Below are 21,444 nucleotides of genomic sequence, written 5' to 3'. Positions count from 1 at the left end.
GCGAGGGACAAAAGCAGAACAAGGGGCTAGGAAGGAACAGGAAGCAGAACAGGATTTGGGCAGGCGGCCTGCGGGGTGTGCGCCTGGCTTTCCCTCCAGGAACCCTGCCACGTACCAGACCGTCCTGGGCTGGGGCCTCCACGGCCAGGCGGCTCCTCCTTGCCCCATGTCCTTTGCATGCACTGCTCCTATCCTCCCGCACCGTGAAGCTCTCCAAGGCCACCCAGACCGCCAAAGGCCGTCGGGGCTGCGCTTCCGCATGCGGCCGCGGGAGGGCACTATGGGTGGCGGGTGTGCGCGTGCGCGCGGCGACCCGGCTCCTGCCCTCCGCCTATCAGCCACGCGGCCAGGGGTCCATCCCTTCCGCCGCCCGCGACCCTAAATGCGCCCCGCAGGGTGGGCTGTGAGCCGGAAGTCTGGGCAAGACGGGGCCCGGCTGGGAGCGCGCCGGCCTGGCAGTTCAGGCCTGGGGACCCGGGGAGCTTGGCGTCACCCCAAGTAGGGTCGGTCTCACCTGAGGCAGCGGCCCCGTGGCCTGGGCCAGCCCTCGAGGATCCAGGTAGAAGAGGCAGCTCTGTGAAGCCCATGTAGGGGGGCACATTCCAGGAGGGCCCTTCTGAAAGGGAGACCCTGTGCACCCCCAGACCAGTGGGAGCCGGGAGCCAGGCTGCCCTGGAGTTAAAATCTGGTGTTGGCAGGGTTGGGGGAGGGAGGAGAGACAGGATGAGGCCCAGTGCCTCCAAGCACTGCCTTTTATGTCTCCCTCTCTGCTGGGGTTTGGGTGTGATTGGAACTCCTAAGGTTCATGTGTTACTACAGGCCTGGTCCGCAGGGCAGCAGTGGAGGTGGTGGAACCTTTAAGAGGCCTAGTTGGGGCTGGGTAGGTCATGGGGGTGCTGCCCTGGTAGGGATGTAGTTCTCATGGGACCCCAGTTCTCTCGAGTAGGTTTTACAAAGCAAGGCTACCCCATGCATTTGGCCCCTTCTGCAGGGGCCATTTCCCTTCCCTCCTCTGTACCACATAGTCCTGAAGCCAAGGAGCCCTCGCCAGAGGCCAAACAGACCTTGGACTTTTCAGCCTCCAATTTGTGAACTAAATAAACCTCTTATTTTTCTTAATGTATCCTGTCTCAGGTATTTTGTTTTTCATAGCACCAGTAAATGGATGGAAACACCTTCATAACAGAATAGTGGGTGGAGATCCTCCACTGTCATACCTGGGAAATACTGATGTCCACTCCCCAGGCCACATTCCAGCCCCTCTCCAGATTTACCAGTCAAGGTTTGTGCCCCCCTCCCTCCCCAGCCAATCACTTCTTCCTTGTCTGCACCCTGACAATGACCTTACTTCACAGTTTTGCCTTCCCTAGCCCCTCTCTGTACTTGCCAGGTGAAGCCCAGCTTTGGCTGTGCACAGCAGCCTCTGTACCTTCCTTCCCTTTCATTCATTTATTCATTCAAGACAGAACAAATACTGTCACCATATCAAACAGAGATCGTCATGTTTGTTTGTGTTCACTTCCATCCTGGTCCCTGCTGTGAAGAATGTCTCCATCCAGGTGGACATTCAGGCTGAAACTCTTGAACTTGTTTGTTCATTCAGACTTTGTGGAGCATCATTACAGCTGAGTGGTGTCAGAGGGCATGGCTTGAAAGTGTCTTTTTAAAGCAAGGTGGCCACGGAGAAGTGGAGCTGGAGGAGAGTGAGGCTGAGCAGGGGGCACCTAGGCATTGGGCCACCCTGTGAAGCTACTGGCTCTTCTATGGGAATGCCCTAGTCAAGATGGACAAAGCCCAGCTAGGCCTTCCCTGGTGCCTGGAAGTGAACTCTAGACCCAGCCCACTCCGTGGGCAGATGGGTGCCATGAGGTCCAGGGTGAGACCGGCAAGTACACAGCCTGGAGCCTGACCCTGTCCCCAGCCTTTGAATGCCCCGTGTCTTGTGCTTGAACTGTCACTCTACAGTGTCTAGAGATGGGCAAGCCACAGAGCGTGCCTGTCAGCTGCCTGGGAACCTAGGGGACCCACTCAGGCCAACTCTGGTCTGGACACTCCTGCCACAGCAATGATGACTGTATAGTGAGGGTAGTGAGTTCTGGTCCCAGCTTCAAACGGGGCTTCCTCCATTGACACCTTCCTGTACAATGGGAATATGGCAGTGACCTTATAGGGATATTAAGCCACTGTCCCTACAGTCACAAAATCTTTCCAGCATGGGGGCTTGTGTGGGGTCACAAGTGGTTTTTTTTTTTAAACAAGGTCGTACTGTGTACCCCAGTCTGGCCTCAAACTCACTCTGTAGCTCAGGCTGACCTCAAACTTGAGATCTTCCTGCCTCCATGTCTCCCAAATATAGGTGTGTGCCGCCACACCTGTCCCACGGTGCTTTTCATTTCATGAGAAACAACTCACTGAAGGCTCAGGCTAGGGAAAAGCATGGCAGGAGGCTCCACTCCATGCACTTGAAGGCCAGAGGAATCTGTGTGTGGGCTCCTTACACTGGGACAGGGGTCAGCCTGTAGACAGAACAAGCTTCTCACCTGGGAGAAATTAAGAAAATGTCTCTCAGGTTCAGACTCAGTTTCCCCCCAGTTGCTTTGTGGGTGGGCGGATGAGGGTGCAGCTTGGCCTGAATCCTCCTGGGGCCTTCAGCTCTAGCCTTCGGTGGGCCCAGCCTTGCTGGCTGCCCTTCTAGGTTTGGAGTCTCCTAGTCCCCTCCCAGAGGCAGCCACTGCTGCTATGCCCCTCATATCCCTCTCCCTGAGGGGCCAATGAAGGAGCTGCAAAGAAGGTTCCCGCTCTTGCTAAGGTCTGAGACTGGCTCCTGCCACATGAGAACCATGTATCTCCGGGGTTTGATTTCTAGCACCTGGAGCAGTCACATGACTGCCCTGGAGCACTCAGTTCCTGGCCTTTGACTAACACCCCCAGGTAGCCCCTGGGCCTCTGTCCTTACTTTGGGTCCACTTGCCTCACAACTTCCTGTAGTTTTTTTTTTTTTTTTTTTTTTTGTTGTTGTTATAATAGGGCTTGAACACAAGGCCTACACCTTGAGCCACTCCACTACCTCTTTTTTTGCGAAGGGTTTTTTTGAGACAGGGTCAAGCAAACTATTTGCCCAGGCTGGCCTCGAACCTTGATCCTCCTGACCTCTGCCTCCTGAGTAGCTAGGATTACAGGTGTGAGCTACCGGCACCCAGCTTCTGTAGTATCTTTAAAGCAAAAACCAACCCCTGTCACTTCATGGGTAAAAGCTGCCAATGGCCACCAAATGCAATAAAATAACCCCCCAGCTCTGCACCACATGATCTGTTTGGCTGCATATGACAGAGAAGCCAGGGAACAGTGTGTCAGGCAAGGGGGCTATCACTGGCCTTCTGCAAGCCACCAAGTCCAGTCTCCTTGTTTCAGTGGGAAGAGAGCAGGGTCAGGGGGGTCAGAGGTGAAGGGATGTGCCCGGAACATTTCTCTGTTTTACAAGGCTTTCTCAGAAACCCCACAGTCACTTAAGTTCATCTCAGCAGCCTGCCTCTAGCTACCTCAGGGACACGTGACCAACTCTAGCCGCAGCGGAGTCGAGAAGGTGAGTTGCTTGTTTGCATTTTTCTCTTTGGAGACAAGGTCTTGCTGGGTAGCCCAGGCTGGCCTTGAACTCATGATCCTCCAGCCTCAGTCTCCTGAATGCTAGAATTAGAGGCATGTGGCCACTTTGCCCAGCTTTAGATTGGGATTCTATTAGAAAAGAAGGGCAGGATGGATGTGAAGTTGGTCTAAGGAAGTTCTGTCAAGGCACTGCTGGGTGGCCCTCTCTACCTTTACTGGCCTCGCTGTTCTCCTGGTCCCTGCGGCAGGCCACACTGCCCTTCTCCTGCCCTGGACTACATCCACTCGGTCAGCTATAGCCTCACTGGCCCCCAGGCTCAGCCAGCTGCAGCTTTTCCTCTAAGATTCAGCTCAGACACTTCTTAGTGACTCTCAGATCCAACTAGACAAGGAAATTCAGGAGCCCAGTGGAATGAAACTGTTAAGATCATGGCCAATTCACACACCCTGGTAAGGACTGACTCCTGGTTGAATTTTAAGAGGTACCGAAGTCTTAACCCCAGACACCTGTGACTGACCTTATTTGGAAACAAGGTCTTTGACGATGTTTTTATGAGATCAGGATGAGTAGGGTGAGCCTTTAACTCAATTCGTGACTGTTATCCTCAGAAAAAAAGACAAAGACCCAATCCCCAGCCCCAGAAGGCCCTGTGTGGCAAAGGCAGCAACTGGAGTTAGATATCTGTAAGCCAAGGGCACCAGGGGGTGTGTCAGCCACCACTCAAAGTGGGGAGAGCGAAGAAGTTTGTCCCTCAGAACCTTTATGTGGAAACAACCCGGACACCTGGGTTTTGAACTCTAGAACTGTGAGGGAAGAGCCTGTTTTCTTAGCCACACAGTTTGTGGGATTTGTTACCACAGCCCTAGGGACCTAACCCACTCCCCAAGATGTCAGTTAAGTGATAAAAGCAGAGAACAGGGTTGGTGGATTGGCTCAAGTGGTAGAGCGCCTGCCTAGCAAGTGTGAGTAAAAACCCCAATACCATAAAAAAAAAAAAAAAAGTACCACACACACACACACACACACAAAATGCAGGGAACAGCACAGCGAGAACCTCGGCCATGCTTGGTGGGGCACAGCTGTTCTCATATGCTGGGACAGACATGTCCAGATGAGCTGAGATGGCCCAGGAACTAGAGGTGAACTTGCCCCAGAGCCTGTCTCAGGGAGGTTTCCTCCTCACTGCTCAGCCTCAGTTGTGTGCAGTTTGTTCTTTAAAAGCCTTCATACAGGACTAGGAGTGTGGCTCAAGTGGTATAGCACTGAGTTCAAACCCAAGAACCGCAAAAGAAAACCCAGGAAAACAAAAACAAACAAACAAAAACCCAACTTCATAGTACTTATTCCTATAAGTTTAAATCAGGGACAAAATAAAATGTAAAATAAATTAAAACACCACTGCTCCCTTCACCCTGGGTTTGTGGGTGACGTTTAGTGGTCACCTGTTGAGGTGGAAGTGAGGGACCCTGCTTTGTAGCATTTGCCGATTTCTCCATGTTTTGCTCCTGTCATGGCCAATTTTGAGCTACCAATATGAATTCATGGAACTGGGTTGCAGCAGAGTGCACCCCCAAGTCACTTTGTCACATCCTTCCCCACTCAGAGGGCTTGTTTTGTCCCACAGGGACATGAGCCCTAAGCACTTGAAGCAGCCCTGGAATCAGCACCTCATGAAATAGTCCTGCTCAGATCAGGTTATAGGAAGGGTCATGCTGGAACCTTTCCAGAGAGCCCTGGTGTGGAGAGATCAAGAGTGACGGGGACCTTGAGGACACTGTGGCCACAAGCCCTACTCAGGATGCCCCTTCAAGATGTAGCCACTTAGACTCACAGAAAGGAAGGCTCTGTCCAAGGCCACTCGGCTGGGAGAGAGCCAGGGAAGGGCCTTCTGCACTTGCCAGCCAGGGATCCTCCCTCGGTTTCTTTTACAAGAAAGAGGCCAGGGGGACCCCAAGAGTCAGCAGCCACCCCTTTCTGGCCTCCTGCCCAAAAAACTGGGCCTCTAGGGCTGACCTCACAGGCTGGCACTGAGGACTAAAGGGGTGCTTTCAGTGCCGGCTGAGGTGGAGCAGAGCTGGGCAGGGAGGCAGGGAGACTGCCTTTGGCAAACCAGCAGGCCTCTTCCTGGAAGCTGACTCTCCTTGGCTGAGTAGAGCCTGGTCATGCACTAGCAGTCCGGGAGATGAACAGCTCCACTCAGACCCTCCCTCCTTGGGGGCCCCTGACATTCTCCACCCCAGTATCCCCGCTATGTCCCCACCACAAGCCTCCCACTGCTGGGATGATGGCATCCAAGAGATACCTACTAAAATGCTTGCCTAGCATGCATGAGGTCCTTAGTTCAAATCCCAGTGCCACAAAAAAAAAAAAAAAAGAGATACCTACTAAAGGGATGGGATTCAGCCTCGCGTGCTTGTGGCTTTATGTCACACAGTGCTCCAGTCCCACCCTGGAGATGAGGAAGACAGTCGCTCAGGTTACCCTTGACCTCCCCCAGGGCACAGACCACAGAGCCACGAGTCTCACAGGAAGGCCAAATGAAGTCCCTGGCACAATGCGCAGAGGAGCCAACTCACTCACTCAGAAACAATGAAGACTTTATTTCCAGAAATGACCCTGGGGTGCACAGAGCTGGAGTCTTATCTTTGCTAGGCACAAGCTGCCTCCTGAGAGTGCTTGTCACATTCCTCAGTTTGGAGGGGCCCAATCTGTGTCCTCACAGGAACATTAGGCACTAGGGAGACCAGAATACCTGGAGAGACACTATTGCTGGGGATCAGAGAAGTAGACCTTTGGCTTGGTGATCCAAGCTCTTCAGCCTGTGGATACCACACTGCTCTCTCCTGAGCCGCACAGGAAGGCCAAATGAAGTCCCTGGCACAATGCGCAGAGGAGCCAACTCACTCACTCAGAAACAATGAAGACTTTATTTCCAGAAATGACCCTGGGGTGCACAGAGCTGGAGTCTTATCTTTGCTAGGCACAAGCTGCCTCCTGAGAGTGCTTGTCACATTCCTCAGTTTGGAGGGGCCCAATCTGTGTCCTCACAGGAACATTAGGCACTAGGGAGACCAGAATACCTGGAGAGACACTATTGCTGGGGATCAGAGAAGTAGACCTTTGGCTTGGTGATCCAAGCTCTTCAGCCTGTGGATACCACACTGCTCTCTCCTGAGCCGTTGGCTGGTGGGAGTGACCCAGACATCAGCTAACCCCTTTTACAGAACAGTAGCCTGAGGCCCAGGTGAAAGGACTTCTCCTTGTCACAGCCATATCACAACTTACTTCACTGTGGTGTCCTCATCCTACTGACCTGTCTGCTCCCTCACCCAGGGGCCTGGGTTACTCTGCAGTGGGAGGTGAACAGCTGGGTGCACAGGTAGAGGACTTTATTCTGTTCCACCAGGAGTGCTCCAAGAGACCCTTTGTCACTAAAAAGACAAGAGAGGTGGCCAAGGTCTCCCTGGAGCTCTGGCAAGTAGAAGATCTGGGGAGCTGGCCAGTCCCTGGGAGCCTGTTGGTGGCTCATCAGAGACCCCTTGGAGGCAGAGAGTGGGAGGCTAAACTGGAGTGTCTGGCTGTTTGGAGGAGATCCTGAGTGACAGTTCCAGGCACAGAGCACTGGTAAGCCAGTGCTGGGCTGCAGGGGTATTGCCCCTGACGTTTATGACTTCCTGACTGTATGCGAGTCCCCATTTCACAGTTGATTAACAAAGTTCCCAGCCGAGGGCACCCTCTGGTGAGCAGGAAGATCTGCTAAGGGGCCGCTTTACCTCTTTGTCTGTTTCAGCAAAGCCACCCTGGGGAGGGAGGGTGAAGACAACCATCACAGACTAGATGGCTGGGCCAGGGCTGGCCGCGGGGCAGTGGACGTAGCCTCACCCTCTGATCGGTTGTCTTCGCCCCGTGTATAGGTGAGCACCACTGTCACGGTGGCGAAGGTGGCAGCATTGACCGGGAAGGCACGCAGCAGGGTGGAGGCCAGTCCACGCGTAAACACACGCCAGCCCTCTGCCTGGTAGCTCTGGTGTGCGCAGTCAAGGATGCCTCGGTAGCGCGGGGCACCCTGTAGCCCGTCAGCCTGTAGCCGTGACTTGACCACATCTACTGGGTAGGTGGACAGCCAGGACATGATGCCTGACGTGCCTCCTGCCAGTAGCAGTTTGGGCACCAGTAGCCGGTCCCCTGGTTCGCAGCCCAGGGCGCGTGTCAACACGTCATAGGTGAGGAAGTAGACCCCGAAGCTGGGTGTCTCCCGCAGCAGCGTGGACACCATGCCACGGTTGATCCCGCGCAGACCCTCCTGCTGGTAGATCTGAGCCAGGCAGTCCAGGGAGCCCTTGTAGGTGCGCACGGAGCCCGTGTCCTGCAGCTGCAGCCGCGTCTTGGCCAACTCCATGGGGCAGCAGATGACACACTGGATGGCACCTGCTGCAGCGCCTGCCAGAAACTGGTTGAGCGGGGAGTCGCAGCCCAGGGCTCTGAGGGTGTTGCCCTGTACCCCAAACACCAGTGCGTTGATGAAGGTGAGCCCCATGAGGGGTGAGCCCAGGCCTTTGTACAGGCCCAGCACCTGTGGGGACAGATATGCCATCAGGGTTGGCAGGGCACTGGCTGCCTAGCTCATCTCCCCAGCCCTCTTTGCAGCAGGGGCAGCCCCAGCCCACCCCAGCTGCTCATGAGGACCAAGCAGATTCTCATCAGAACAGTCCTTAATCTGAAAGGCCCAGGCAGTCACCACTCCACACTTCCCAAGCCCTGATTCCCTTCAGTCACCCAGGATCTTTTCTGGCACCCTGGCCTGCAAGTGGTGGCATCCCAGAGGCCCAAGGCCACTCACACTCTCCTGCTTGATGATGGACTGGAAGCAGTGCAGCGTCCCACGGTACTGGGGCTTCTCCACGCTCTGCACCTGCAGCCGCACCTGCAAGGACCGGCCCAGTGAGAGGCAATGGGTGTGGCCACAGCACCCAGTTCCCCTGGCCTGGTGCACACGAGGCAGGGAGTCGAGTAGTTTTGGGGATTCTATGGAGGGGCTGGTTTGGGTGTTTGTGGGCAAATAGCTACAAGCATGGCTAGCTGCAGATGGACTAGGAGGTCCCCAAGATCCCAGACAAATTGAGTGGAGCCTCATCTTCACCACACAGCACAGTGCATTACAGTAGGGAATTACAACAGGGCCAACCTGTTGTTTGGGTGACATCTGTCATCCCACTGAATCGCTAATGTCCCAAACCATGGCTGAGGCCAAAAAGCCTTGCCACTTGGTGTCCTATCACTGACTTTCCTCATCGGGGCAGGCAGTGGGGCAACAGGTGTCAGCAGCAATGGGTCACAGCTCCACTCCGGCCTGATTCCTGCCAGAAGTTCCTTGTGAGAGCTGTGACTGTGAGTCAACAACAGAGACAGAATGACTGACAGTCTTCCTGGAGACCCACAGCAGCAACTCTGGGGCCAGAGACACGGATCAGGCCCTCTCGTGTGTCAAAGGGCTCTTTGTTGATGAGAGCCTATCTCTGCTGTTGAAACACAGGCTCTGCAGTTGCACAGTGGGAGGGATACTCTCTGAACTTGACTCCGAGCCACTGGGATGGTGGAAACTAGGTCAAATCACATCCTCAGGAGCTGATTCCCTTGGCTCAGACTCCAAAATGATTGTTACTGCAGCCAGGGCACAGGGTGAGCACTCTCTGTGCCTGCAGCACGGGAGCTGGGGCCTTGCCCTCATTCTCCCTGGGCATTGGAGCCCCCAGTGAGGTGGACTCAGTTCCAACATGGGAAGACCAAAGCTCAGAGGTGCTCTGTAACATGGCCAACGCTGTCAACGCTGTCTTCTCCAGAGGCAGGGGTGGCTGTTGGTGGAGGTGAGGGCAGGTGGGGGTGCTGCTGGGGAATGCTCTCATGGGGAACAGCCAAGCAGTCCCTGGAACCTTGTCCAATTCTCTCCACCAGAGCGGTGGACTCCCACTGGGGAATGTAGTCACACAAAAGTGTTATTAGGAAAAAAATGTTCCATCTCTGCCCAAGGGACCGCCACAGAGTAACCACTGCTGAGGAGCTGCTGGCCACAGGTGTGCCTGGTAGCAGCTCCCCTCAGCACTTCATAACTTGGCCATCCAGCTCTGCCAGTACTTGACAGGGAGAAGGGGATTTTCAGAGGAGAAAAGCAAAACCCCTCATTGGGCCTTAATCAGATACTAACACCATGAGCCCAGCTTGGGCCAAGTCTCTGTGACATGAGGTTTCTCTCTCCCTTCAAAGTCCTGGGGCCTCTACTGGGACACTTCTATCCTCCTGCAGCCCAGCTCTGGCACTAAGAGGGCTGCTGGCATAACTGCTGTGAAGTGGAGCTGTCCCTTCCATGGTCACGCTTTGAATGGCATCTTTAACTCTCTGCATAGCACAGACAATGTTGAGTGCCCAGGTCCAGGCAGCTCAGATGTCAGGCTTAGCCCAACTGGACTCCTCCAACAGGCAGAGCCTGGACCTGTAAGGAACCCCCACTGCCTGGGAGTCTGGGGGACCATGTATGGGGTGAAACGTGCCCTGTAATGCCTAGAGTTGAGGCTCTTAACGTCTTGGGATGACATCTGAGGATGGATGGAAAGCATGAATCCCTGGGAACGTGACTGTTTACACACAGGGCTGGGAGACGCCCACACAAAGATCCCCTCTCCCCCATATCCACAAGGGGCCAACTCTTCTACACCAGCCCAAATGGAGCCCCCAGCCCAGGACCTATGAGGCCAGTTTGCCTCATGCCCTCCCTGCCCCTGCCAGGCGTGGGAACTCTGAAGGGGGGGTGTGGGTGTGGGCGAGGACCAGGAAGAGGATCACCTGGTCTGTACTCACTAGAGCTCCCAGGTGAGGCTTCCGCGCATCTGCAACAAAGTTGCACTTTGCTACTGACAGGTGGCCCCTAGCTCAGGACAGCAAAGCGTTAAAGAACACAAATGTCAACATCACATGCAGGCGCCCAGCCCTTGGCTGGCCCGCCCACCCAGTGATGGTCAGTTAGTCCTTGTCAAGGTGACTGCTCCCTGATGGCATGTCCCTGATTACTGCGATGCCTGGTGAGGTTAGACACAGAATGCTACCTTCCTACAGAACTTCATGGGAAGGGGGTGTGCCTGAGGACAATGGCTGTGGTTCTGGATGTGACAGAGGAAAACCAAATCTGGTACTTTCAGGCTCAAGGGCTTAGAGGAATAAACTCTGAAAATTCCACTCATGGGAAAGCATGGTGGCCAGGAACCATGGGCATCCCCCAAATATATTCCAAAGTACAGTGTCAGTTATATGAAGGGGACTCATGGCCTCAGGGATGAGGACAGTGGACACCTTGGAAACTGGAGAGAGAGAGGATGTAGGTGTGAGGGTTCCAGGGGCAGACCATCTTGGTCTTCTCCAGGTAGGGGTCACCCAGGTGTGTGCTTGTGATGACACACACATGTGAACACTTAGGATCTGTGACAGGGTCCAACTGGCCTTGGAATAGAAACCTCCTATCTACACCTCCTATATAGCTGAGGCTATAGAATGTCCCACCATGTGTGGCTTGTTCTTTGAAATAGGGTCTAACTTTTCTCCCATCTTGAACTGCAATCTCCTATCTCTGCCTCTCAAGTAGTTGGTATTACTGTCATAAGCTACCTCACCAGGCTGTTGCTAGGATTTTTTGTTGTTGTGTTTCCTTTTTCTTGAGACAGAGTGTCACTGTATAGCTCAGGTTGGCCTGGAACTTATGATCCTCCTAACTCATCCTCCCTAGTGCTGAGATTACAGGCATGAGCCAACATGCCTGGCTAAAGACATGCTCTCCAATGCAGGTTAAATTTCAATTAAAAGCAAAAACTGAGGGCTGGGGATATAGCTTAGCGGTAGAGTGCTTGCTTAGCATGAGCAAAGCCCTGGGTTCCATCCCTAGCACCACAAGAAAACAAAACAAAAAAGGATGGTATCACTCATTCAGCAGACTAAGCTAGAACATAGACACAGATACACAGTGAGAGAAAGAGAGAGAGAGAGTAACTGCAGCAATATGGAGTGAATCCATTCCTGCCAAAAGCAAGGAGTGTGTAAGACCTATGCATGTTGCTGTTTTTCAGCAGACATCACTCACAGGGTTGGAGAAAGGCCATAGGAAGCATGACATTTTTCTTTTTAGTTCGTGTATTCATTATGGTTATCTATTTTTTTTACAACCTGTATGACTTTTGTAATACAAAGTCAAAAAGAAATGTGTATATACGTGATGACTAAAACACATTTAAAAGATATCCTGGGCTGGTGGAGTGGCTCAAGTGCTAAGAGCACCTGCCTAGCCCCAAGTTCAAACCCCAGCACCACCAAAAAAAAAAAAGAAAGAAAGATGCCTCATGCTAGGCATTGTAGTACATGCCGGTAACTAGCACTGAGGAGGCTGAAGTGGGAAAATCAAGAGTTCAAGGCCAGCCTGGCTAAACAGTGAGACCCATCAAACCAAACAAAACAAAATGAGACTTAGAGCCTTGGAGCCTGGATTCTGAAGGCAATACACAAACTGGAAAACGGAAACCTGGGGATGAAATGATTGACTTTTGTATTTCCCAGGTTTCTTTTGCTGAGAATGTTTAACTTTGACACTGGTAGACAGTAAAAACAAGGCCATTGGTGACAAAGTGAACTGGGTGAATGGACATCAGATACGCCCAAAGTCACAGCAGGTGGCAGTGGGTGGGGACAGAGGGACAGGTTTCCTTCCCTTCATAATAAATAGCTTGGCTTTTAAAGGCAGGTTTGCCCAAATGAGATGCCAGCGGCCATGGGGTACGTGTGTGGTGTGGGGGAAGGCATGAATGGATTATTCTCAAAGGCCACCCCCTAGGTGTGGAAGTGGAGGCGGTGGAGAGGCATCAGCACATGAATAACTGCAGGGGTGCAGCCATGGGGGCAGCAGCCCAGAGGAGCTGGAGACACCAGGACAAAAGTGCTTGCCAGTCTGAGTGGGCCTGGTGGGAGCCTGCAGAACCTGGCCAAGCCCTGCCAAGTCAGCTCAGAGAGGCCCGACCTCCAGAGCTAGATGGAGGAAGTAAGTCCAAGGCTCTTGGCTGCACACAGCTGTGAAACACATGACCACAAGATACAAACACAGTGCAAGGAGGATACTGCCAGGCTGTCCTGGACTGCTCCAGTCTGTGGGCAGCATCATAGGGGGCCTGGCCAGGCAGAGCGTTGGCATGGCAGGTGGCCTCGTGGACAGACACTGCCAGGGCCTCACCCTGTACAAGGAACTCAGGGACCACAGCTTGCCAAGAAAGCCTGCCCTTCAGCCTGCTCCCCAGATCTGCCTGCTGTAGTGATTTGTGCCTTCCATAACTTGCAATAATCTGACACAAGCTATTCTGGTGAGCACCAGGCACCACCAGGAGCCTTGACAATCTCATTCAACCCCTCATTTTGCAGATGAGAACATCTGGGCCCAGAGACCCAGGGACTGGTGCAAGGTCAGGCAGTAAACCAGCTGGCAGTGGAGGCCTGGACCAGGGACAGAACTTTTTAAGGTCAAAGCCAGTGCAAAAGGCCAGGCCCTCATACCTGTGCTGGAGGAAATCCTAGCCCTGAATTAATGAGCTATTTTCTTTGCCAATAAACACCTGGTTCACTGAATAAAAAGGAGACAGGAAGTCCACCTTAACCCAGCTCAGGATGACGTGTCTTGCCTCCAGCTCTGCCCTCACCAATGTAGTAAAAAGAGCCAAGTTCAGGGTGTGTAGCAAATACAGAAGGTCTGGCTCACAGCCTGTCCTGGGTCCTGGGAAATGGCATGGAAGGGTCCTGATGTGGGTAGCTTGAGCACAGAAAACCCTAGCCAAAGGGGAAAACTTATGTGGGAACCTCCTCCTGGAGGATGTGGATCTCTTGGTTTCTGTTGTGTGTCTGAGAAGCTGTAACTCCAGTTTATAGAGGTGTGGGACATATGGAGGAGGAACTGGCTAACTGAGCATGTGCCCCAGGGCCTTGTTCCCAAAATCCAGGCCCCAAGACAGGGGTGTTCCTTAGGTCCGTGGCCAGATACCTTGCAGGTACATACCAGGATTCAGGAACAGTCCCTGCTCCAAGAGGATCATGTTAGGGGAAATGCCTTTGCTGGCCAAGCCTGAGAATGAACTTGGTTGTGAACCCAACATGCAGTTCAGCCCCAGCTGGGAGCTGTAGGAACAAGCCCAGTCGAGTCAACTCAGTTCAATGGAAAAGCAGCTGCCCACCTGGGCATCCGGGAGATGCTCTCATTCTACCTTTACTCTAAAAATCTGGGGCAAGACCTTGAATTTGACCCTGAGGCAGTCTCCAACATCTGCACCTAAGCAAGGGATTGAGAATAAAACATTGACAAGAGACTCACCTTGACGGTGTCAAAGGGGTGTCCCACAAGCACACCTGCAACACCTGCAGGGAGAAAAGACACTTATGACCAAAAGCCTTGGAACCTTGCAGGGAGCTGGGCAGCTGGGGTTCTGCCAAGGAGGATTGGGCAGTGGGAAAGGGACCTGCTGGGTCCTGGGCACATCCCAGGAGTTCCTATAATCCTCCATCTGGTGACCCAAGGTCAAGCCCAGCTCCATGCTGTGTGTCTTTGCTTACCCTGCAGTGAGCTGCAGGTCATGTGTGTAACAGCCATCAGTTGACCCCTAGGAGGCTTCGCACACAGTTTCTGGGATGTTCCATTGCTCTAAACACCTCCTGGCATGAGCAGGAGGCTCCAGGGACTTTAGAATTGGGGGTTAGCCCATTAGCAGATGTGAATTTTCCCTCTGCTACTTATCAGCAGGGCAAGCTCACAAGGGTCTCAGTGTCTGAGCCTCTCTTCACCTGTGAAGATGGTATGGCTTCTGCCTTCCCACTTATATGCCTTCCCCAGGGCAGCCATGAAGATTAATGACCCCTAGGAAACGATGAACCCAGGACCTTAAGCCATTTTCCAGTGGGGGCCGCCTCAAACCCAGGGAGGTGGCTTGGAATTTTGCAGTCACGCATAAGTTATTCATCAGTTCAGAGCTCCACTGAGAGCCGGGCGCCGGTGGCTCACACCTGTAATCCTAACTACCCAGGACGCAGAGATCAGGAGGTTGGCCGTTCCAAGCCAGACCGGGCAAATAGTCCAAGAGACCCTATCTCAAAAAAACCCATCACCAAAAAAAAGGGCTGGCAGAGCTACACATCAGACAAAGGACTGATAACCAAAATATATAGGGAACTTAAAAAACTAAATTCTCCCAAAACTAATGAACCAATAAAGAAATGGGCAAGTGAACTAAATTTCTTCTTCTCAAAAGAAGAAATTCAAATGGCCAAAAAACACGTGAAAAATGCTCACCATCTCTAGCAATAAAGAAAATGTAAATTAAAACCACACTAAGATTCCACTTCACCCCTGTTAGAATAGCCATCATTAGCAACACCAACAACAACAGGTGTTGGCGAGGATGTGGGGAAAAGGAACCCTCTTACACTGCTGGTGGGAATGTAAACTCGTACAACCACTCTGGAAAAAAAATTGGAGGCTACTTAAAAAGCTAAACATTGATCTACCATTTGATCCAGCAATACCACTCTTGGGGATATACCCAAAAGACTGTGACACAGGTTACTCCAGAGGCACCTGCACAACCATGTTTATTGCGGCACTATTCACAATAGACAAGTTATGGAAACAGCCAAGATGCCCCACTACTGACGAATGGATCAAGAAAATGTGGTATTTATACACAATGGAATTTTATGCAGCCATGAAGAAGAACGAAATGTTATCATTCGCTGGTAAATGGATGGAATTGGAGAACATCATTCTGAGTGAGGTTAGCCTGGTCCAAAAGACCAAAAATTGTATGTTCTCCCTCATATGCGGACATTAGATCAAGGGCAAACACAACAAGGGGACTGAACTTTAATCACAAGATAAAAGCGAGAGCACACAAGGGAGGGGTGAGGATAGGTAAGACACCTAATAAATTAGCTAGCATTTGTTGCCCTCAACACAGAGAATCTAAAGCAGATAACCTTAAAAGCAACCGAGGCCAATAGGAGAAGGGGACCAGGAACTAGAGAAAAGGTTAGATCAAAAAGAATTAACCTAGAAGGTAACACACATGCACAGGAAATCAATGTGAGTCAATGCCCTGTATAGCTATCCTTATCTCAACCAGCAAAAACCCTTGTTCCTTCCTATTATTGCTTATACTCTCCTTCAACAAAATTAGAGATAAGGGCAAAATAGTTTCTGCTGGGTATCGAGGGGGTGGGTAGGAGAGGGAGGGGGCGGAGTGGGTGGTAAGGGAGGGGGTGGGGGCAGGGGGGAGAAATGACCCAAGCATTGTATGCACATATAATAAAACAATAAAAATTAAAAAAAAAAAAAAAAGGGCTGGCAGAGTGGCTCAAGGTGTAGGCCCTGAGTTCAAACCCCAGTACTGCAAAAATAAATAAATAAATAAAAAGTTCTCAGAGTCCTGCAGGCCATGTAGGTCATAAACTTCTCTGTGAATCTCCACTGTACGGCAGACTAATCACCCCATTTCACAGAAGCAGAAAACTGAGGCTCAGTGAAGCTTAAGTAACTGGTACTCCCACGAATCCTCCCAGAACTTCATGCACACATCTGTGCTCAGCATGGGGCACACATTCTAGCATGCAGGAGGCCCTAGTTTTGATCTCTAGGACTGAAAAAAACATCTCTTATTGCTAGCAGTGTTTATGAATAATAAAAACGACTAGTATTTGTTGGGTAGCAAACAGTGACATTACAATCTGCTGAACATTGCTCTAACCTTCCTACTTATTTTTCTGAAAAAGGACTATTGGCTCACTCTTCAGATGAGGAAACTGAGGCACAGAGAAATAATGCATCCATAGCATCCAGGGAGTAAGTGATGAAGCTAGAATTGGATGGAGCCCCTCTGGCCCTGTGCTCTCTTCCTCAACCACTCATGTCTCCCATGGGCTGGAGCCTGGGTCAGTTGATGCCCACACGTGCCCTGCAGACTGTACCTTCTTCACATCCTGTCTTCTTTCTTCACCCTGCTTCATGCTTTCGTTCTTAAACAGACTTTGGTATTGCCTTTGCCAGCCCTGCTTTCTTTGTTGGTTACACATGCCTGATAGTTTTGTTTCCACTCCCCACCCTCTTCTCCTCCTCCCACTTGGTACTGGGGATTGAACTCTGCCTCACGTTCACTAGGCAAGTGCTCTACTATTGAACCCTCAGTCTTTTTGCTTTTAGTTTGTTTTTCAAATAGAGTCTCAAGCATTTCCCTGGGCCAGCCTGACGTTATGCTCCTGCCTCCACAGTACCTGGGATTACAGGCCTGCACCACCACACCTGGCCTGAGTTTTGTCCAACTCTTAATTTTGAACCATTTCTTATTACTTTTAGATGTTTCTTGCAAACTACCTACAGCTGGTCTCAGATTTCACTGAACAACAGAGAGCTGACAGTTTGCCATCTAATTTTATGTGAATGACTTATTCCTTTTCCTTTCCACATTTTTGCAGGTTCAGGCAACTTATTATTTCTGCTTTTTAATTTCCTAAATTCAGCAAAGCCTTTTCTTCTTATTTCTACCACTCCTAATTATTTCATAGAAATAAGGCAAGCATCTTCCACCCCCTCAGGCTCTCTGCCCACTGTGGCCCCACGCCAGTAAGAATCACCCCAAGAAGGCTCCCACCCTGCCACCTTCCACTGACCTTCACCTATAAAGTAGGAGACTCAAAGTTTCTGGTCACTCACTCTCCTTCCATCTTGTGCTCTCTGCTCTGATCACCCATCTTTTATTTGATTGGGGTCTTCTCCATTATTCCCCTCAGCTATAACTAACACAGGGGGAAATGCCCTCTTCCCAAACCTCTGCAAGATACATTTCTTTTCTCAGCCAGGGAGCAGCCTCATGCTTTGCTTAGAGTTCCTGGGTGCAGGCCAGGGAGGGTCTGCAGAGTCCCTTTTTTTTTTTTGGCTTCCAGTGCTGATGAGAAATCTGCTACCAATGCATTCCTTTGTCGAGAATGTACTTACTCTGTCTGTCAGGAGGCCAATGCATTCCTTTGTCGAGAATGTACTTACTCTGTCTGTCAGGAGGCCTCTGAGATTTTATCTGTGGATTTCTGAAATGTCACCAGGGGATGCCAAGGGTGTCTTTTTCTTTAAACTCCACCAACCCATGCCTCTTCTGGGCAAGGAAAATTTCCACTATTTATTCATTGGCTCCCTCCTTTCCTTCCAGAGTCCCTTGCTTTCTACTAAGCCTTCTTTTCCTTCCTGACTTCAATCTGTATTTCTGTTCTTTGGATACCATTGTGTTTCTTCTCTCTGAAACCCAACCTCTTTTTTTATGTCATGTTTAGAATTTTCTGGGGATTTTTTGTTTTGTTTTGTGGTGCTAGGGATTGAACCCAGAACCGCATGCAACACTGTCACTGAGCTACAACTCCAGCACTATTTCTGAATTTGCAGATCCTAGTTCCAGAGCCTCTTTTCTTGAGCTTTATCTGCATTTCCTTGGAATTTGGAAACCCAGCACCCATACTTCAAGTGTACCACTTGGCCTTCCTTCTTCACCTGCTGGGGGACCTTCTGGTTCCTTAAGGCCAGGCCCAACTGCAGAGTTCCCTTCCTCTGGGGAGGGGTCATGTTTCTGGCCCCTGACTTGCTCAGGCATCAGCAATGCCACCTCTGGGACAGAGATGTATGAGGTGAAGAGGAGAAAGCCCCTTACCTCCTCCACCCCAGTCCACACAAGTGCTCTAAGCGCTAACATCAGCATTCCTACTTTCTCCCTCACCTGTTTCCCTGCCCTCAGGGCTGGGAGGTGGGCTGAGTCCCTTCATCCAGAACATGCCCACCACAGGAACAAAGTAGGAGAGGGGCCTGCCCCAACAGGCCTCTAGTCCTGCAGAACCTTACCCTTTTAACCTCACAGTCCCCCAAGAGCCTGGAAGCCCTGCCTCACCATCTGCCTGAGAGAGCCGTCAAGTCTACAGTCACACCAGAAGCCAATGCCTCCTGCCAGAGGCAATCCCCACTCCAACATCCTTCTTCACCCTGGAGGCACCTGACAGCAGAGATGGGAGGAGGCAGCAGGATGACAGATCTTTCCTACCGCACAGACACTGCCCCTCCTCTTGTCCAAGCCCCATCCAAAGCCCACAGTCTATGGTGGCCTCAAGATTTGAGACACAGGCATTCCACCATTCTATTAGGCAAGGGCCTGAAGCTGTCAACCTGTCAATCGAGGTGCCTGCTCTGCCTCCCAGAGAAGTTAAATGCAGGATGCATACCAAGGCAATAAAGCACCCCCATAGGACATCTTCTTTCCTGGGAAATCTGAATTAGGAGTCGCCAAAGAGAAGTGTCACTATTGTCCTATCCTGAACCTCCAGGTTGTGGAGAGCCCCAACCAGAAAGGCCCAGTCAGGGAGCCTCAGGGGGCCAGATCCCAAAGTGTGTATACCACCTGGCTATGCTCTGTACAGCCTCTCTGGGTGGGACTGGCTAAATGAGGGAGGATGCCAGGGAGAAGGCAAACCTGAGACACACCCAGGTCACTGTGGGTGGATCTCCAGTGGCCCTGCCCCTTCAAGGAGCACAGGATAATTTTGCACTAGGCTCTCCACTTCTCTGGATTTAGGTTTCTCCTCAATGGATGAGCACAAGAGAGACTCCTCATATGACTCCCACCCTCATCTACTGGAAATGCTTAGTGGCCCCTTCCCTGCCCCCTTTCCCCCTCCCCCCGCCCCCTGCACCACCATGCACAACTTTGATGTAGGTGGGCACTACACACCCTGGGTGTGCACAGACCAGAGCTTGGGAGGTACCCTGGTCTTATCCCCAGCCCTGGGGCAGTAGGCATGGACATGACCTCCCCCAGGTGGATCCAGTAAGGATGGGCAAAAGGGCATTCCAGGCAAGGAGGGCCTACCTGAGCCAGAGCACAAGGAGTGATTGAACTTATATCTAGGGGATTGTGGGTGGCCTGGCTTTAGGATGACTATGTCTATGCCTCCCCGCCCCCCACAAACACCTGCACAGACTAGGCTATAACTGGCCCTGAGCAAAGAATTCATACTCCCCAGCAGATTGCTCAACCCCCACCCCGCTGCCCACCTGCTTCAGTGGATAGAGAAGAGCTGGGAAACAGGCAAGAATGAGGTGGGGTAGCTAAAGCAGGATTCACAGAGGCCCCCTCCTGGCACCCAGTGTTTGGAGAAAACCCCCACCAAACTTACAGAAAGCTCTGGCCTTCATCTCTCTCCCACAGCTTCCCCTTAGGATAACAGACTGGGAAGTTCCTACATGCTTTCAGCAAAAATGCTGCCCCTGTACAAGCATCCAGGCCAACCAACCACCCTGGGACAGAAGGAAGCAGCACAGATCAACCACCAGGGGCCACACCAGTGTTAGATGCTCTTCCTCCAGGGCCTTCTCCTCTGGCCAATCGCTGAGGGCTGTATGAGAGCCAAACACAAGCAAAGGAAGAGGAGAGAACAAGGGCAGGTGGGGCAGGTGGTTGAGGACAGAAGCAGAGACCTCAGAACTGGACAGGGCCTTGGGATAACTAGCCAGCCCTCTCTGCCAGGGAGGGAGGATGGCTAAACCAGGCTATTAATACCTGTTGAATAAATTGACCCATAAGATAAAAGCAGAGAAACTACAGGTCAACAGGTAAGTGCGTTGTCCCGAGTCAGGTCACAGGCAGACCCGGCCAGCACACCAGCACACCGACTGGGGCTCTCTCGGGTCACAGGCGGGGGAGAAACCCCAGTGCCACACTGACTTGCCCATGCAGCGCGTCAGCCCACTCCGCCACCGGGTGGACAGCGGCCCGCTCGCCCACAGCAGCTCACAGAACCGCGTAGAGAGGCAGGGAGTGGCGGGGTGCCAAAGCGTGACTCGGCGCTTGGGGTCAGGCCACCCGCTAGGAGGTCGCCCGGTGGCCCCAGCTCCGCCCAGGCGCTGCGGGGAGGGAAATCGAGTCAGTCCCTGACTCACAGTGGGGGAAGGGATCCCGTTTCAATGGAGATGCGCAGGGGACGTCAGCGTCCGCAGGCCTCGCGCCGGCATCCTTCCGGCTGTCCTGCCTCCGCTAAGCCACTGAACTACCCGGAACTCCAGACCTCCCGTCCCAGCGTGTCCGGAAGGACAGAAAGACACCTGCCCACGAAACCGCAGGAGACCAGAGCATTTGTCCCCATGTTACGGACCGGGAGACCTCAGCAAGAGGGCGGGGCACTGGGCAGGCAAACTGGCCCCGCATCCCGGCGTCCCGGGCCCCACGCGCGCCTCCTTACCCCCTGCGCATCCAGCCAGGAAGTCGAGCGCCATGGCTCGGCCCCGGTGAGACTCCCCTGCTCCTCTTTCTCCTCCGGTCCCCGGCCCGCTGGTTGCCGTCGGGGCCCTCGGCGTGCTGCGCTGGAGCTAGGGCCTGGCTGCCACCTCCTCTCGCGAAACCCGGGCGGCCGGAACCGGGATCTACGGCTTGGTGGAGACTCTTTAGCCCGTGGTCTTCCCGGCTGTCCGACCCGCTTGCTGCCTGCGGTCCCTCACCTCGGGCCGCGGGCCCCGCCTAGCCAGGCCGCAGCTCCGCGGGTGCAGAGCGCAGCCAATGGGCGCGCGAGGCGCGGACAACACCCCGAGCGCCGCGTGCCGCCGCCGCGCTTCATTGGCCAGGCGCGCCCGGTGGGAGGGGCGGGGAACGTGGCGGGCGGGCGGGCGGGCGGGCGGGAGGTGGGGGGACGTCGGGTGCCTCAGACAAAGAATGTGCTTCTTGCGCCCGCCCGCCCTGCGCCGGGGAGAGGAAGCACGA

The 21,444-nt window shown here is 52.8% G+C and overlaps 1 protein-coding gene across 6 annotated transcripts; it reads right to left on the bottom strand.

The window, feature by feature from the left end:
* Positions 1–6,184: 6,184 nt before the first annotated feature.
* Slc25a29 (solute carrier family 25 member 29) lies at positions 6,185–21,221 on the bottom strand. 6 transcript variants are annotated; one of them, XM_074067174.1, is made up of 5 exons: positions 20,930–21,221; positions 13,989–14,032; positions 10,457–10,527; positions 8,445–8,528; positions 6,185–8,177 (listed from the first exon to the last, which is right to left on the bottom strand). In XM_074067174.1, the coding sequence occupies exon 5, from the start codon at positions 8,139–8,141 to the stop codon at positions 7,431–7,433; it is 711 nt and encodes a 236-aa protein (XP_073923275.1). In that variant the 5' UTR covers positions 8,142–8,177; positions 8,445–8,528; positions 10,457–10,527; positions 13,989–14,032; positions 20,930–21,221; the 3' UTR covers positions 6,185–7,430. The 6 variants fall into 6 exon arrangements, with proteins under 6 accessions (XP_073923275.1, XP_073923274.1, XP_073923273.1 ...); XM_074067173.1 differs by having other exon boundaries at positions 10,457–10,523; XM_074067172.1 differs by having other exon boundaries at positions 8,445–10,527.
* Between the last annotated feature and the right edge of the window lie 223 nt (positions 21,222–21,444).

This window comes from Castor canadensis, chromosome 3 (genome assembly GCF_047511655.1).
Source record: "Castor canadensis chromosome 3, mCasCan1.hap1v2, whole genome shotgun sequence".
In the NCBI taxonomy this organism is placed as follows: domain Eukaryota; kingdom Metazoa; phylum Chordata; class Mammalia; order Rodentia; family Castoridae; genus Castor; species Castor canadensis.
The sequence above is the reverse complement of the archived record's forward strand: the minus strand, read 5'-3'. Positions and strand labels throughout refer to the sequence as shown.

Excerpts from the sequence above, each read along its gene's own strand:
- Slc25a29 (XM_074067170.1), bottom strand. The coding sequence starts at position 8,807 with ATGTCACCCAAACAACAGGTTGGCCCTGTTGTAATTCCCTACTGTAAT. Across the intron at positions 8,178-8,444 it reads CCATCATCAAGCAGGAGAGT|GTGCTGGGCCTGTACAAAGG; the intron begins GTGAGTGGCCTT and ends CTGTCCCCACAG.